General features: G+C 33.7%; 1 protein-coding gene across 1 annotated transcript in view; it reads right to left on the bottom strand.

Moving 5' to 3' along the window:
* Window positions 1-1,611: 1,611 nt before the first annotated feature.
* Window positions 1,612-15,615, bottom strand: part of dnajc10 (DnaJ (Hsp40) homolog, subfamily C, member 10) — a 28,073-nt gene continuing 14,069 nt past the window's right edge. Inside the window, exons 13-23 of the mRNA XM_056465866.1 lie at window positions 15,478-15,592; window positions 14,930-15,057; window positions 12,524-12,640; window positions 10,610-10,711; window positions 10,366-10,521; window positions 8,958-9,091; window positions 8,813-8,866; window positions 6,545-6,692; window positions 4,658-4,780; window positions 4,466-4,573; window positions 1,612-2,362 (exon numbers count right to left, since the gene is read on the bottom strand). Of these exons, the coding sequence (XP_056321841.1) occupies window positions 2,351-2,362; window positions 4,466-4,573; window positions 4,658-4,780; window positions 6,545-6,692; window positions 8,813-8,866; window positions 8,958-9,091; window positions 10,366-10,521; window positions 10,610-10,711; window positions 12,524-12,640; window positions 14,930-15,057; window positions 15,478-15,592 (1,197 nt within the window). The 3' untranslated portion in view covers window positions 1,612-2,350. The remainder of the gene's footprint in view (window positions 2,363-4,465; window positions 4,574-4,657; window positions 4,781-6,544; window positions 6,693-8,812; window positions 8,867-8,957; window positions 9,092-10,365; window positions 10,522-10,609; window positions 10,712-12,523; window positions 12,641-14,929; window positions 15,058-15,477; window positions 15,593-15,615) is intronic.

Here is a 15,615-nt window from a genome sequence, read left to right on the forward strand (position 1 = left end):
ATATATATATATATATATATATATATATATATATATATATATATAAAATAATGAAATATTTCTTCACTGAAAGCTCACTACTATCAGGTATCAGGGTCTTAACAAGTCTTAAATTTCAAAAACTAAATTTTAGGCCTTATAAAGTCTTAAATTCACTGAAATATTGTCTTGTAGTCTTAATTTTCATCTGTCAATGTCTCCAACAACAACACATCTCAATAATCCTTCAACCAAACTCTATATACTAATATGTTTTTTTTTTCAGAAAAATTGTTAAAATAAAGTGCATGTATAAAACTAGGGTTTGCTTGTTTTGACACATTATTTAAATTATGTGGCAAAGAAATAGCTAATTACATTTTTCTGGATGAGGCAAGTAAACCTCTTTTCCACATGACCAACCGGAAAAAATTCCTTAGTGTTTAGCCCTGTATAAGTCTGACATTTCATTTATAACAGTCTTAAAAAAGGTCTTAAATTTCACTCTGGGAAACCTACAGAAAACCTGTACTATATACTTTTAAAACCATTTCTTATTACTTTATCACTACTGTTGCTGATAAAATCACTAAATGTATACATTTTACAATCTTGTAAACAAAAACAAATTATTAATATTTATTCATCTCATTTTCAGTCAATGATTTATGAACTCTTTTTTTTTTTTTATTTCTCATTTTTGATGGTTTGTTGTTGTCATCTATTTGCCCCTGATGATGAGGTTATAAAGTTACTTGCTTAGCCACGGGCAGCCAATCATCTGCCTCAAGGTTTGGACTGTCACAGAAACAACTTATGTTGTTTATATATTTTTTTATCATTGTTTTAGGGAGGAAAAGGGTCAAATAGCGATGTGGACGATATGTCAAATGGATGTTTCATGCTTACCTTAATAGTACAAAGTCCTAAAAATCTGATGGCAATCTTAGAGAGCCTTCTTTCTCTCTCTCTCTCTTTCTCTCTCTCTAAAAAAACCTTACCTTTTTAGGTGCAGTGCAAAATGGAATACTACTATAATGGTAACTTGTACTTAGCATGTACAGTTGTACTTTTTATTTCAAGAGTGTAGATGGTGTCGTAATGGCTTTTCTTTAGCAGATAAGAATGTTAACAAGGGATTGAGAACGTACAGTCAGATGTGAAACAAGTCTTCAAAACCCAATCAAGATGGTCAGTAATTCATTTATTCATTTTCTTTTTGGCTTAGCCCCTTTATTTATCTAGGGTGGCCACAGCGGAATGAACCACCTACTTATCCAGCAAACATTTTACGCAGTGGATGCCTTTCTAGCTGCAACCGATCACTGGGAAACATCCTTACTCATTCACACACATACACTACGGACAAGTTAGCCTACCCAGTTCACCTGTACCAAATGTTTTTGGACTTGTGGGGGAAACCGGAGCACCCAGAGGAAACCCACACGAACAAAGGGAGAACATGCAAACTCCACACAGAAATGCCAACTGACCCAGCCGGGGCTCGAACCAGCGACCTTCTTGCTGTGAGGTGACTGTGTTAAAACTTGTTAAAATAGCTTAATGAAACTTTGTAGAAAAATCCCTATATTTTCAGCTACAGAACATCAAAATACACCGATTAGGACAGACTGGGAATTCTGTCAGGTTTATTAAGCTGTTACTTCTATAAAACAATGGTGAATATTCCTCACACTGAACGTGAACATTTGATTTAACAGGCCTGTGAGGACTTTGTGTAAAATCATCGCCTCCTTGTGGCCATGTGGAGAACATTCACACAGTTTTATTAAAAAACATCAGTAAACAAAGACTAAAAAATGGTTAAAATAGATCAAATAAAACTAAATATATAAACAAAGTCAACTACAGATTCCGTCTATAGCCAGTGTAGTTTTATGCTTTCTCCAGTAATTTGGTTTAAGGTCAAACTGCATGATAGTTATGGCGAATGGGGCAAAACTAAAACATGTTCTAGAAGCACATACAAATAAAAGTGTCCTAAAAATTCAAAATCGGCTGTTTAATCACAGAAACCCGAAACAGAGCAGCTGCGAAAAACACATTACAGTCATAAATATAGTTTGTGTTTAGAAATGAAGACACTAGTTGACAGTACATTCACAGATTGCAGACAGTCATAAATAATTGCACTGTGTTGACCACCTCTTCTTGCATCAGTATCACATTCAGAGGTTCTAGATGAGTCCTGATTCATTCCCTCTATGAAGCAGCCGAGGCGAGTCTGCTTTCCACAGTCCATTTGGCAGTAAACAAACTCAAATCTCTCATCAAAATGAGTCCATGTGCGTTTTCTCCCATCACTGTCACTGCTTCACATACAACAGCTTCTGCAGATCCAAAATGGGCCCTAAAGTTCATCCTGTAGTGAAGTAAAAGGAAAACGTGCTATTAGGAACTCAAGTTTGAGCTGTAAATTAGGGCTGGGTGATTAACCATAATTCATTTTCAATTATGAATCTGACTTTCAACTATTGGAAAAGCAAGACGCTCAAGATAAAATGATTTTGGTGTCACAATGGTGTGTGTGATATTTATTGTCAACGTAATTGTTGTTTTAACACAGTGCTATCATTGATTCAATTAACCGTTTATTTTCTTTAATAATTCAACAGTACCATCAGTTTACACATACTTACATCCCTTTTCAATCACCCATCAACAATAGCAATCCCTTGATTCAAATCAGCAGTTTTGGACTAATCTTTTTAATGAATGATTCAATTAATTACTAATTAATACAGGCAATTGACTATCTACTGTCAATTTCAATGTCATATTTACCCGTTATATAATGGTGTCAATCCCGGGGGGGACGGAGGGAACATGTGAGGGTTGTCCCCCTCAAAAAAATTATTTAAAACAATCGCACTTTCCATTGTGAAAAATATATGTATGTACACCTAAAATAATATATAACATCTATAGCTTTTTTCATTTTAAGCATTATAAACTGTAGATGATGGATAATAAAGCCCAAAGTGTCTTCTTTTTTAAAGATACATGAACTGAGAATATAGACCAAATTATTCAGCAACTGTTACTGTTTTAGTTTGGGAAGGTCATTTTTGAGAAAATGTCTCTGATGGTGTGGGAGAGAAGGACACTGATACAATCTCACAAAACTTTTTACAGAAATCTTATTTTGCAAGCTATCTTCATCAAATTTGAAATATAAACTCATGAAACACTTGGCTTTCAAGGCATGTTTTTTTCTAGGTCATTACATTAATGTTTTCCTGTGTTTGTATATGGAAAACAAATATTACACAATACGATTTTTTTTCTCTCATTTCTTTATATAGTATAACTTTTTATATTTTTTAGCATGAAATTTTCTAGATGGACCATAGTAAAGCTCAAAGTGTCTTCTTTCCAATGATATCTTTGTTTGTAGCTTAATGGGGTCAAGAACTGTTACTATTTAAAGTTAGGTAGGTGTAAATCCCCAATAGTGAGTGCTGGCAAACAGGTTAAATTATATATATATATTTTTTAAAGTATTTTTTCCAAAATAAATGTATTTACAATTCAAGTAAATCGACTGTTCATTTATTTAAAATAAATGAAAAATAATGATTGATCGGATTTTCCTGAACTAAATGTAAAGTAATGATTAACTTTTGCCCTAATTGAGTGGCAACATGGCTTATATTAAACAAACTTAATTAAAAGCATAATAATAAATAAAATAAAAAATAAATTGACAGCACAGTTTTTCAGATTCAACATGATGTTGTCTTTTAGGGATTGTTCACTCAAAACTGGATATTTTGTCATCATATAATCACCCTTCACTTGTCAAAATGAAATGACATCTATTTTACTAATGCAACATATTTAATTCTCCAGTGTTTTGTGGGATAGTTTGTGTATTCTTTGTTTGTGTAGGTTACTATAGGTCAAACTATGCATCTAATTTGACCTTACTTTTAGGCTATATTTAAAAATAAACAAAAGTGAACACTTACCATGTCTATCAGCTTTGATTAATTGATGAGATTATGCATTCACAGTGGTATAATCCTTTATAGGGGTGGTCATATGTATATTTATATTATTATTATTCAATTAGTAATATTGGTATTTAAGATGGAGATCAGAGCAAACTAATTCTTACTAATTCTATATAGAGGACTGACCCCCAATATATGTTGTTTTCACAAGGGGGATCAAGCATTAATTAGGGGGGTCAATCCACCCCCCCCCCCCCCCCCCCAAACCCCCCTGTAATTCACACCCTGGTTACTGGTTTCTAACATTCTTCAAAATATCTTGCGAGTTCAACCAAAATAAAAAGGCCCTCATTAAAGCTTGGAACCACTTGAGGGTGAATAAATAGTGAGCATATTTTCATTTTTGGGTGAGCTACCCCTTTAAATGCAAATGCATTGTCATTTGAAGCGTTTCAAAGATTCCCAAACCAAAAGCAGTAAGATAATCCTATAGGCGATGAGTTTCTTACTTTAAGTTTGGACTTTCCCTGTAATGCTAGCTGCTGGAGTCTCTGTCGAAGAATGTCTGCAATGACGTTGGCATCTCTGCTGTTAATATGCTCTCCTCCTTGATCTCGCTAAGAGGTTGAGACACAAATAACAGTGAGCACAATATGATGAACAATATGAGAGCATTATGATGGCCAATGCTTGAGCTGTACCCGTGTGGTGCCCAGGGCGGGGTAGAATCGGACAGTGGGGTAAGCCTTGATCCCAGCACTCTGGCAGGTCTGATAGTGTGCCTGGCAGTCCACTTTTCCAGCTCGTACAGTTCCCTTCATCATCTGCAGGAGAGAAACAGGCAGATTTATTCATGATCAGAGTATGTCCACTGACTGAAGTCAATGGATTTGAAACTGTTGCTTTTTTATATTACAATTGCATTATCTTCAGTTTAATGGAAAAGTTAATACCGGAGCTGATGATCAAAACATGATGATCATGTTCTAAAGCAGGATTTAAGAATGATAATCTTGATATTCAGTACAGAAAAACAACACCAGACTACAAGACATAAAAATAACTAAAGAAATGGAACTAAAATTATTTAAGAATTAAATAAGTAGTGTATTTGTTATTGAAGCATTTTCCCCTTAGTGAGATCTATCTATCTGTCCGTCCGTCCGTCCGTCCGTCCGTCCGTCCGTCTATCTATCTATCTATCTATCTATCTATCTATCTATCTATCTATCTATCTATCTATCTATCTATCTATCTATCTATCTATCTATCTGTCTGTCTGTCTGTCTGTCTATCCGTCTCTATCTGTCTGTCTATCTATCCGTCTCTGTCTGTCTGTTTATCCATCCATCTATCTATCCATCCATCCATCCATCCATCCATCCATCCATCCATCCATCCATCCATCCATCCATCTGTCATGTTTACACATTTTCCATCACCCATCTGAAAAAAAATATTTTAAGTTAAATGCTACAGTAAAAACCTGTTAATAGCCAAGTTTTATTATATACTATCATACATCTAACAGTACATTTTTTGTAATTTTAGAGTTTTAGAGTTACAGTGGAAAAAACATAAATTGATAATCCCAGAATTTCTTGTGTAACAATTCACATTTGATGTTATGTCCACACATTTTGTTAACACTTTACAATATGTAAGTTAATGCATTTATTAAAAAACAAACAATGAACAGTACATTTATTACAGTATTTCTGTTAGTTAGTGTTAGTAAATTAAAATGCAGTTGTTTATGTTAGTTTATATGTTAACTTAAAATGCATTAACGTTAACAAGCTTGAATGTGGATGTTAATAATGCATTAGTAAATGTTGAGCTATGATTAATAAATGCTATACAAGTATAGTTCATGCTAGTAAATACATTAACTAACATTAACTAATGAAAGCTTATTGTCAAGAGCGACCCACATATTTTATGTTAAATCTAAGATAGGCAGTTGAAATGTTTATTTTACTATTTTTCTATATATATATTAGTATTTACATTCTCGGCTTATCAAAACTATATTTGTACAATTAGCCACATGATTATATTAATAATAACTTACGTTACTAATCAAACAAAAAAGAAAGAAAAATATATATGATTAAATGAAGAAACATGGTTTCAGTTCACAGGTGTACATGCAAAACAACTTGGCAGCATTAAAAAGCAATAATGTATGTGATTGGCTAAAGCACTACACATGCTTTCATTGGTCCAGCTGGTTAAAGTTCATTTGCAGCTATATTTGCATTTGTTTTAGGAAATTCCAATAGTTACAAAGCAGTAAACGTTTGTGAAAAACATTAGTTAAGTTGAAAATGCCAGATAATCTCAAAGGAAGTAATCAAAGCCCACAACAACAGCAGTATAATCTAAAATGTTGAACAATTTAAATACAACACTGCCAAACTTACATTTAAAACACAAGTGTGAAGAAGTTGGTGTGTGTTTGAAGTTTAACTATACCAAGAAAAGTTTAATATTAAATAAAAGTCTGGCAGGTTTAAAAAAATAATCAGGGTAAATGCTTTACAATTATCAGATGTCTTCACAAATTTGTCGAAATGAAGTCTTACCCTGGCAAGAACTTCAAACTCGGGGGCGAACTGCTGGCATGGACCACACCACGGGGCATAGAAATCCAACACCCAATGATCTTTTCCTCCCAAAACTTTCCTCTTAAAATCCTCAGGTGACAGATCCACTGATGCACGAGGCAGTGAGCTATAAGAGAGTCCAAGAGTTAACTTACAAAAGCAAATAACTCAGTATCCTAACAGACGTAGAACCAAAGGCTGTATTCACACCTGTCTTGCCTGATTTCATTTAATCAACCTCAAGTTTGTTTCCTCTTTTCCTCATCTTTTGGGCAGGTGTGAATATAGCACTCTGGTGCACACCAAACAGATGGAGCCAGACCCAATTCTTTGTCTGCTTCCAAACAATTGCTGGTACTTTTTGTAGGTGTGAATTTGATCCGACTCAATTGACCCTTCATGGCCAATTGATTGACCGCCAATCATAACGCTGATATTCTTTTCATTTTGTCAGACAGGCATTGTAGTAGCAGTTGGCACCTCGAAAGCCTGTGGCAATATACAATTTAATCCTTTCCTGAGACCTAGAGAAGCATATAAAATTGATACTTTTGTGTGGACAGATCACCATCAACTGTCATTAATAGTGCGGTCACTACTGCTGAACAAATGACTCAAAATGCAAGGTCTCGAGATGCATGAACTAATCATTTCTGGCACAGCCTGCATAACTTTCGTTTAGGAAGATGTGACTTGTTACATGGCAAAATAACCAGTGAAGTATCAGAGGAAGTAAAATAATCTTGTTTTCGTTTTGAAATACGATTATTTTGCTTACCTCATTGGCAAATTATTTTGCTTGTTTTAAGAAAAATCCCCTAATTTTTACTTTTTATTTCTGAAAAATAGATGTTTTTTTTACTTGTCTAGAAACTTATTCTTAATTTAACAATTTTTAGACATTTAGATTAAAAACAAGTAAGAAAAGCATTATTTGCAGTGTACCCCGGAGACCTAGATAAACAATGAATCAGTCTTTACTGTCTCATATTAGGGGGTGTAAAAGATCACGGTTTATCTCACGGAACACACGTGACCCGCAGATTAATTATTTTTTTTTTACTGTTAGATTAATCCTAAATTTGTATTGATCACAGAGAGATCACCTCTCATGTCGTTTTTGGTGATTTGCATACATTTACTAATTCTTCCAATCGCTGAATTTAAATCTGAAAACGTAAAAATCAGGAAAGAGATTCATTCTTTAGTCTTCTGAGTTAATTCTGAAGTTACAAACAGTCAAATAACACAGAAGTACTGGGAAAACAGTTTATAGTTTAGATATAACCACTGATGTTTATGGTAAAGATTAAAATCTCCATCTTATGCATTTAACGACGCTTAAAAATGAAAGTTGTAGGCAGCAATTACATTATTCAGCCAATAGGTGGCAACAACCAGCCATCAAAAATACTCCACTGAATAATTCTTCAAAAATGATCCATCTAGCAATGAAACATGAAGTTTTATGAGTGAATAACTGAATCATTTATTTAAAATTAATCAAAAAATAAATATGGGTCATACAATTATAATGTATTTAGCGTCATCAGCAAAAGTGGTAACAGTGAATTTTTCACAGTACTGGATATTTTACTATTTATTTTTATTCAAGTGATTATTTCTTCATTTTATTTTTAATGCAGTTACAGGTTCAAAGTTGTCTTGCAGTGCTGTTTTAGTAATGAATGGAAACCAAATTACATTTGTCCCCTCCCCTTTATGGCTGATCCGAAAAATGGTCCGATCCATGACTAAAAAACTGTTATGTGATCCGAACCGTGAGATTTGTGATCTGTTACACCACTATCTCTTATTTCAAACTCAGATGCATTATAGTTTTGTCTTGTTTTAAGATGCCACTGTTTGCTTTTGTTTATGAATTATATTAGGGGATCAATATGTAACACTTATTATATTTGAATGATCCGAAACTCCCGTCTCTTGTTGGCTATACCTTCAATTTTATTTTAATTGTTGTTGTTTTTATTTTCAGTTACACTCACATCCTCAATATATCCCTCGTAATGCATATTGCAGACCTTTATGTCTGCTTCAGAAAATCGACACTGTGTTTGGCCCGGAGTTGAATCAAAGCAAGTGAACTAAGTGAATAACAATTTCTGTAGGCCACAGCTCCTTTTATTTCAATAGTTCGACATAAACATTTTGCTAAACTAATTGCACAATTCACAGTGTAGTTATATTTTTAAAAATGGATACTTCATTGCAAAGAATCTGACTCACCTCAAGGCCCAGGTCTTGAGTGAAAAAGCATCTCGATGCCATCCATTATAGGTCCTGATGAAAAAGAGGAATGAAAGAGAAACACAGAACTTGTAGAACTAATAGAGTGAATGCGTATGAGGAAGAGCAAGTGAGGTACACGCACTGGTACTGGTCTCTGCGGTTACTGTTCTGAGGGAACAGACGGATTTCTGGATAAGCTCTGACGCTCTCGCTCTGGCAGAATGAGTGGTGTTTCTGACAGTCAACCGTTCCCACATTTACAATCCCACTCAGCATCTAGAACACACAGGGCAGTAATGACCATGACATTTTTGTAAGCAATTATGTCAAATTACTGTAAAAAATTATTTGTCTTTTTTTTTTCAAATAGAGTGTAAGCTAATTACACAACTTCTACACAATGTACTCGGAAACATTTATACATGTAAATATTTTAAATTATAAATTATATACGTAAAGACTTTTGAAATATATTTTATTACTATTAACATTATATAATGTGTGAGCACATACATACACATACATCTAGATATCTTTCTCTCTCGCGCGCGCGCGCTCTCTCGCTCTCTCTCTCTCTCTCTCTCTCTCTCTCTCTCTCTCTCTCTCTCTCTCTCTCTCTCTCTCTCTCTCTCTCTCTCTCTCTCTCTCTCTCTCTCTCTCTCTCTCTCTCTCTCTCTCTCTCTCTCTCTCTCTCTCTCTCTCTCTCTCTCTCTCTCTCTCTCTATATATATATATATATATATATATATATATATATATATATATATACACACACACACAGACAAGAACAAATAATGTAGTGACTGCAGGTTGAAGGAAAGTAGTGAAGTAAAAGTACCGATACAGCACTCTAAATGTACTCAAGGAAGAGTAAAAGTACACATTTTTAAAACTACTTAGTAAATTACAATTTCTGAGGAAAATTACTCAATTACAGCAATTTGAGTATTTGTAATTAGTTACTTTACACCACTGCTGATAAGCCTGTCCGGCGTTATTCTGCGAGAATAACCTCCTGGATGTACTTTATCCCTAACATAACATAAATGCTAATATTAAAACCTCAAAGTCCTTTAAAGTTAATTTTACTTTTTATTTAAATTATTAGCTTAATTATACTTTCATGTATTATTAACTGTAATTTAGTTTTCACTATTATAATTGTGTTTTTTTAAACATTAATTAAAAATGAATAACAAATTAAGTTTACTATTTTATTCAAATTATTATCTCAATTATACTTACAAGTATTATGAACTGTCATTTATTTTTATTTATTTATTTATTTATTATATTGTTTTAATTAATTTTTTTAGCTGCAATTATTATTAAAAAACAATAATTGTTTCATGGCGTTTTGAATAACTGCATGGAATTTTGCCATTATAATTTAAAGTGCACAACATTATCAAACAATGGTGGACAGGCGCTTAATCTAGTGTCTTCACATCAATAATAATGTGCAACTGCAAAAAAAAAAACAGTAATAAGTAATAAGGTCATGCATTAGCACTGCACTCGCTGTCAGTGTAATGTAATAGAGCAGGTACCCGTGCCATTCTCCTCCACTCGGGCAGCAGGGCCTGACAGGGGCCACACCACGGGGCGTAGAAGTCCACCATCCATGTCTCTGAGGACTTGCGTCTCTTCACTAGCTCCTGGAATGACTCTGGGCCCAAAGTCACCACCACAGGGTTCACCAGGTCCTGTGCAAAACACAGCCACCTGTTACATTGAAACAGATAGACAATGTGCATACAGTATTATATGGTATATAAATAAATGTATACTGACCTCTATAAACTCCAGGATGCCATCTGCAGAGTGATGGCCCTCATATTCATGGATGCTGGACTTGTTGAAGATTACAGTTGTTGGATAAGCGTGAATGTTGTACTGAAGAAAGGGAAGATGCAAGAGTTTAAACTGGATGTCATCTGAATATTCAAACTTTGGTAATATTAGCTTATTATACAAGTCTAGCCGAAATTAATTGTAATTAAAAGCAAAAGCAGGATGAGGTCCAAAAAGTAGTCTAAAAATTATGATAATAATAAAAATTGGAAGTCAAAACATTGCTATTGCATATGAACAATACAAATAACAATATTGGTAAAATGAACATGGCACCTCTTTATGTATTTTATGCCAAAGAAAATGCTGCAAATCACAATGTAATTATGTGATTAATTAAATTGTGATTTGTTTTATTTCTTGAACTACGCATGCCATTTCTGCCACATTTAAAATAAACAAATATTGTTAATTATATCAATTTTGTTGAATAAAATAACAAAAAATTTCCATCTTTTTAAAGGTTAATATTTATTACACAATACCAATTTTTGGGTAATTGGAGTAAATGCCCATTTTTTAATGAAAAGTAAAAATATCTGTTATTGTGATCAATTGCTCTAAATGACATTATTTTTATTTGAAATCATGAAGAAACATTATCAGATCTTTATAGAATAAAAAATATTAGCAATTCCCTCAAAATTATACCTTATTAATTCTAATAATTTTCTAGTGTTTGCTCAAGTTTTCAATAGCTGTAAAAAATTTTAATAACTAAAATAATAGAATATTAATAGACAACATTAAATAACATTAACTATTATTATTTTTGACACAAAAAAGACATTTGTTCAAACAAATGTAAAATGAGCTGAAACAACATCTCTTGAGGTGGTTTTGGGACAACTTAATTGTTTTATGTGAAATCCACTTACATATGTAAAAACAACTTAATTCCTTCATGTTATCCCAACAGAATTCGATTTTTACAGTGTATTCTCATTATTATTTTGATTTTATAGTATGATAAATATAAAATATAAAGTAATTACCATTAAAACCAAGATTATGTTCGTTTTGTAATTTTGCTGCTAGTGGTGCAGAAGCAATATGAAGAAAATGTAAGACGTCAAATGCTGTGGTTTCCTGTGGCAAAGATTCAAAAAGATATAGACGATTCTTTGAACACATTTTATATACAGATCTGTTCACTCAGACAGGAAGCTAATGAGGATCGTAATCCTATTAAGTGCACGCTTATGCAGGAAACCACATTAAAATGCTACACACATTGAACACATGCAACTTCAAATCCAACACATCAACCTTACAGTTTCAAGTACAGTAGTTTGGTTAAAGCTAGAAGTGTTTACAACTGTCTACTGAGCATGTGCGCATCAGCATCCTTTTTGTGATTCTGTACAACAATAAATACAGGTTTGCGATTGAAATTGGACAAGCTTGGGGGGCGTGTGTTCTAAAAGTTTGAAAACCCCTGGTTTATTCTATATACAACACAATGTTTCAGCATCGATATTGCCATGTGTGCATTCGCAATAGTCACATCGCAGAATCCGCAATGTTGAGTTGTGATTAGCAACGAAGACTCTACAGTTTTATTTTACATTACCTTTAATTATTTAATTACTGTACTTCCATATCTGACTACTGTTTCACTCTACAGAAAACCATAAAGCACTACATATTTTATTTATGCTTGCAATTTGTTTGATTCAGTCCACTACAAGATTATTCCAGTTAATCTAAATGAATGATTTTATTGGAGCTATTCAAGTCATCTGCTGAAATTGTATTCATATCACAATACATCTCAGAGAAAAATAAAATATCACAATGTCAGATTTTTCCCAATATCGTGCAGCCTTAATTTGAGTGTGAATGTTTCAGTACCGTATTGCAGAGGCCTTCGTGAATGGTACAGTCCAGAGTCCCAAACTTCAGCTGTCCGAAGAGCTGGATGGAGGCTTTCCTCAGCTCTGGGAGAAGAGCTCGACATGGCGGACACCACTGTAGGACAGATTCATTATTAATAACAAAGTATCTTTAAGGCAAGTCATTACACTCAGCGGCTATCAAATTCTCTAAAATTGTTTGCCAAGCTTACGATTAAATTTCATATTAAGAATCGCCCATGACATCACACAAAGTCTGCAGAAACTCACATTTGGTCCGAGCCCCTCCCCCAGAGAATCCTGTCTATAGCGATCAATGATTGGCTCCTGTACTAGAAGGCGGGGCCTCATTTGCCATATTGACGTTACACTTTTTCCCATTTAAACCTATATGAGTGACATGTCTTGCGTATTCTTGTCTTTGTCTAATCACCAATATTTTTCAGATATGTTTAAGATATTTCAAACAGAGATTCATTTTAACAGAGGTGTTTGTTTTGAACAGAGGGCAATTTTGTTTTTGGTTTATTTTAATTGTGTTAAGCGAGCATTCATATCCTATGAGAAGATGATCCGCTTAATTATTCATGACTTTTATTCATTATTATTTTTCAGTGCTTGTCTGACAGAAACTACTGTATGTGTTGTATGGGAATGCATGCAGTGAGGAACAAATGTGTTCATAGATCCAAAAGTGAGTGTTTATTTATGCTTTGTTGGAGTTTCTGTGTGAGGTTTATTAGTTAACAGGACAGTGGAGGTTACAGACAGGAAAGTATTGGGAGCCAGGGAGACAGGGGACGGATCAGCAAAGGGCCTCAAGCCGGGAATCGAACTTGGTTGTCGTGAGCACCATGGTGCTATATGTCAGCGCGCTTAACCACTAGCCTATTGGCGCCGACATTCATTTTTTTCAATCATTTTAATTTTTTGTTGTTTTTATTTCTTATTGTATGATTATTTTGGGAGTCTATTCTAGCATTCAGCCTGATCTCATGAGGAAACATAACTATTTTATGCTTTGTTAGTTTAGTGGCTAATTCGTACTAGTTCAGTCTTATGAAAATGAACCACTTTAAAAAGGAGGTGTGGCACCAGACCCCACCCCTAAACCCAACCATTATTGGGGGATGACCAAATCGTACGAATGAGATAATACAAATTCATATTATCTTATTGTTTATATAAAGCACTTTGAATTACTATGGTATAAGACATTTGCTATATAAATAGACTTGTCTTGCCTGTACAGAATTATCAACAGAAATGCCGTTTTTGCAAGTGTAACCAGCCTTTTCCGAGATACAGCCAATCAAATGGCTTACATAAACATAACAAAATAAGCATCGTTTTCAATGCAGAGTTAAAATATGAACGACTGTGCATTTATATAACATACCATATAACTGCAGGTTAGCTATGTTTATACATATTACTTTAACCATTAATAGCTATTAGTAGTGGGAGAATTTTGTAAAAAATCCGCAGATTTCTGCAAAATGATTTTGGAAGTATCATAACTTAATATAGGAAATCAAAATTATACATGTATTACCTTTTATTTAATGTTTACAGTGCAAATCCAATTAGATCCACTTATTTAGAAAACAAAGCAAGTATCTTATATAATACATCTAATAAATAACAGAAAATATAACATTAAAAATTATTGTAAATAAATCATATGAACATTTTCATATTTGTTAATAATATTACTGAAATTAATATAAAAACTAATATAAATAAATATAAATTTACACACAATTACACATGTAAACAAATAGACTCAATGATGGGCTAAAATTCTGCAGAAATCTGGATGCAAATTCCATCTGGGCCTAGCAGTTAATTGCAAATTTATTAGTTAAAGTTATTAGTAACTAATATAATTATGGTAAATAATAACCTTAACTTTTCAGAATTTGATTGTAATGCAATAATATGCACCTTTTGTAAAGCTGCTTTGAAACAGTAACTTCTATGAAAAGCGCTATACAAATAAACTTGAATTGAATATTTCTTCATTAATAATAGTAAACATTGGGTATACGTGTTTACGCGTGCAATACATGCTTGTTTTGTTGTGTGCAATGATACATACATTAGAAAGAAGCTTTTGTATTTAAAGATCTATTTATCCACTCCACAGCAGAACACACATTTTTCAAATGTGATTGAGTATTAACCAGGGGGAAATCTTGACCTTTTAATATACAAATTACACACTGTGGCAGTAATGTTCACTCTATGCTTGCCTTCACAGATCATTTCTCACCATCCTGAGCTTGATGAATCAACCATCGGCAGGAAGTTACCATGGCAATGTGAGTGTGTGTGCAGCAGATAATCATTACTGTTCAAATGGATGCTTCAGCAGAGGTTTATAATGCAAGGAATAACTCACAGGAGCAAAGAAATCAACCAGCCAGGGCTCCTTCTCATGGCTGGGGAAGTTTTCAGGCCTCAGTGTGGTGACGTGGGCATTCACGCTCTCTTTGGCAAAGGCCACTACGTTGTACAGAGCATCCTTACCTAAAGATTTAAAAAAAGAGTAACAGGCATCACAAAACAATTAAGAAAATCACTTGTTTGCTAATGCTAACTCATTGCTAATGCTAATGCTCATTTAGAACAACGTTATGGCATTTTATTGTTGTTGGTGGATTCAAAAGTGTTTTAACCCTCTGATGCTGCTTTTAAATCAATTTTTTTTAATCAAACCACATTTGAGAGATGTTTTTTCCAGAAATAATTTCATATAAAATAAGATTTTCAGCAAGGATGCATTAAATTGATCAAAAAAAGTTACAGTAAAAGCATTTATTATATTATAAAGCATTTCAGCTTTACTGTCAGAGACATAGCCTACATTTAAAAAAATATAAACTGTTTGCTTTTACTGTATTTATTAGGTTATTAAGATTAGTCTTACTAAAGCGTGTCTGAACTCACCGTGGTGGATCTCAAAATCATGAATTCCGACTCCTTTAAAAACCGCCACGCAGGGCTTATGTATATACAGAGAAGAACACAGCTCTGAATCTGAGATGCAGTCTACTTTCCCCACCTGTGCAAACAGATAAACGCGAT

This window comes from Danio aesculapii, chromosome 9, assembly GCF_903798145.1.
Source record: "Danio aesculapii chromosome 9, fDanAes4.1, whole genome shotgun sequence".
NCBI lineage: Eukaryota > Metazoa > Chordata > Actinopteri > Cypriniformes > Danionidae > Danio > Danio aesculapii.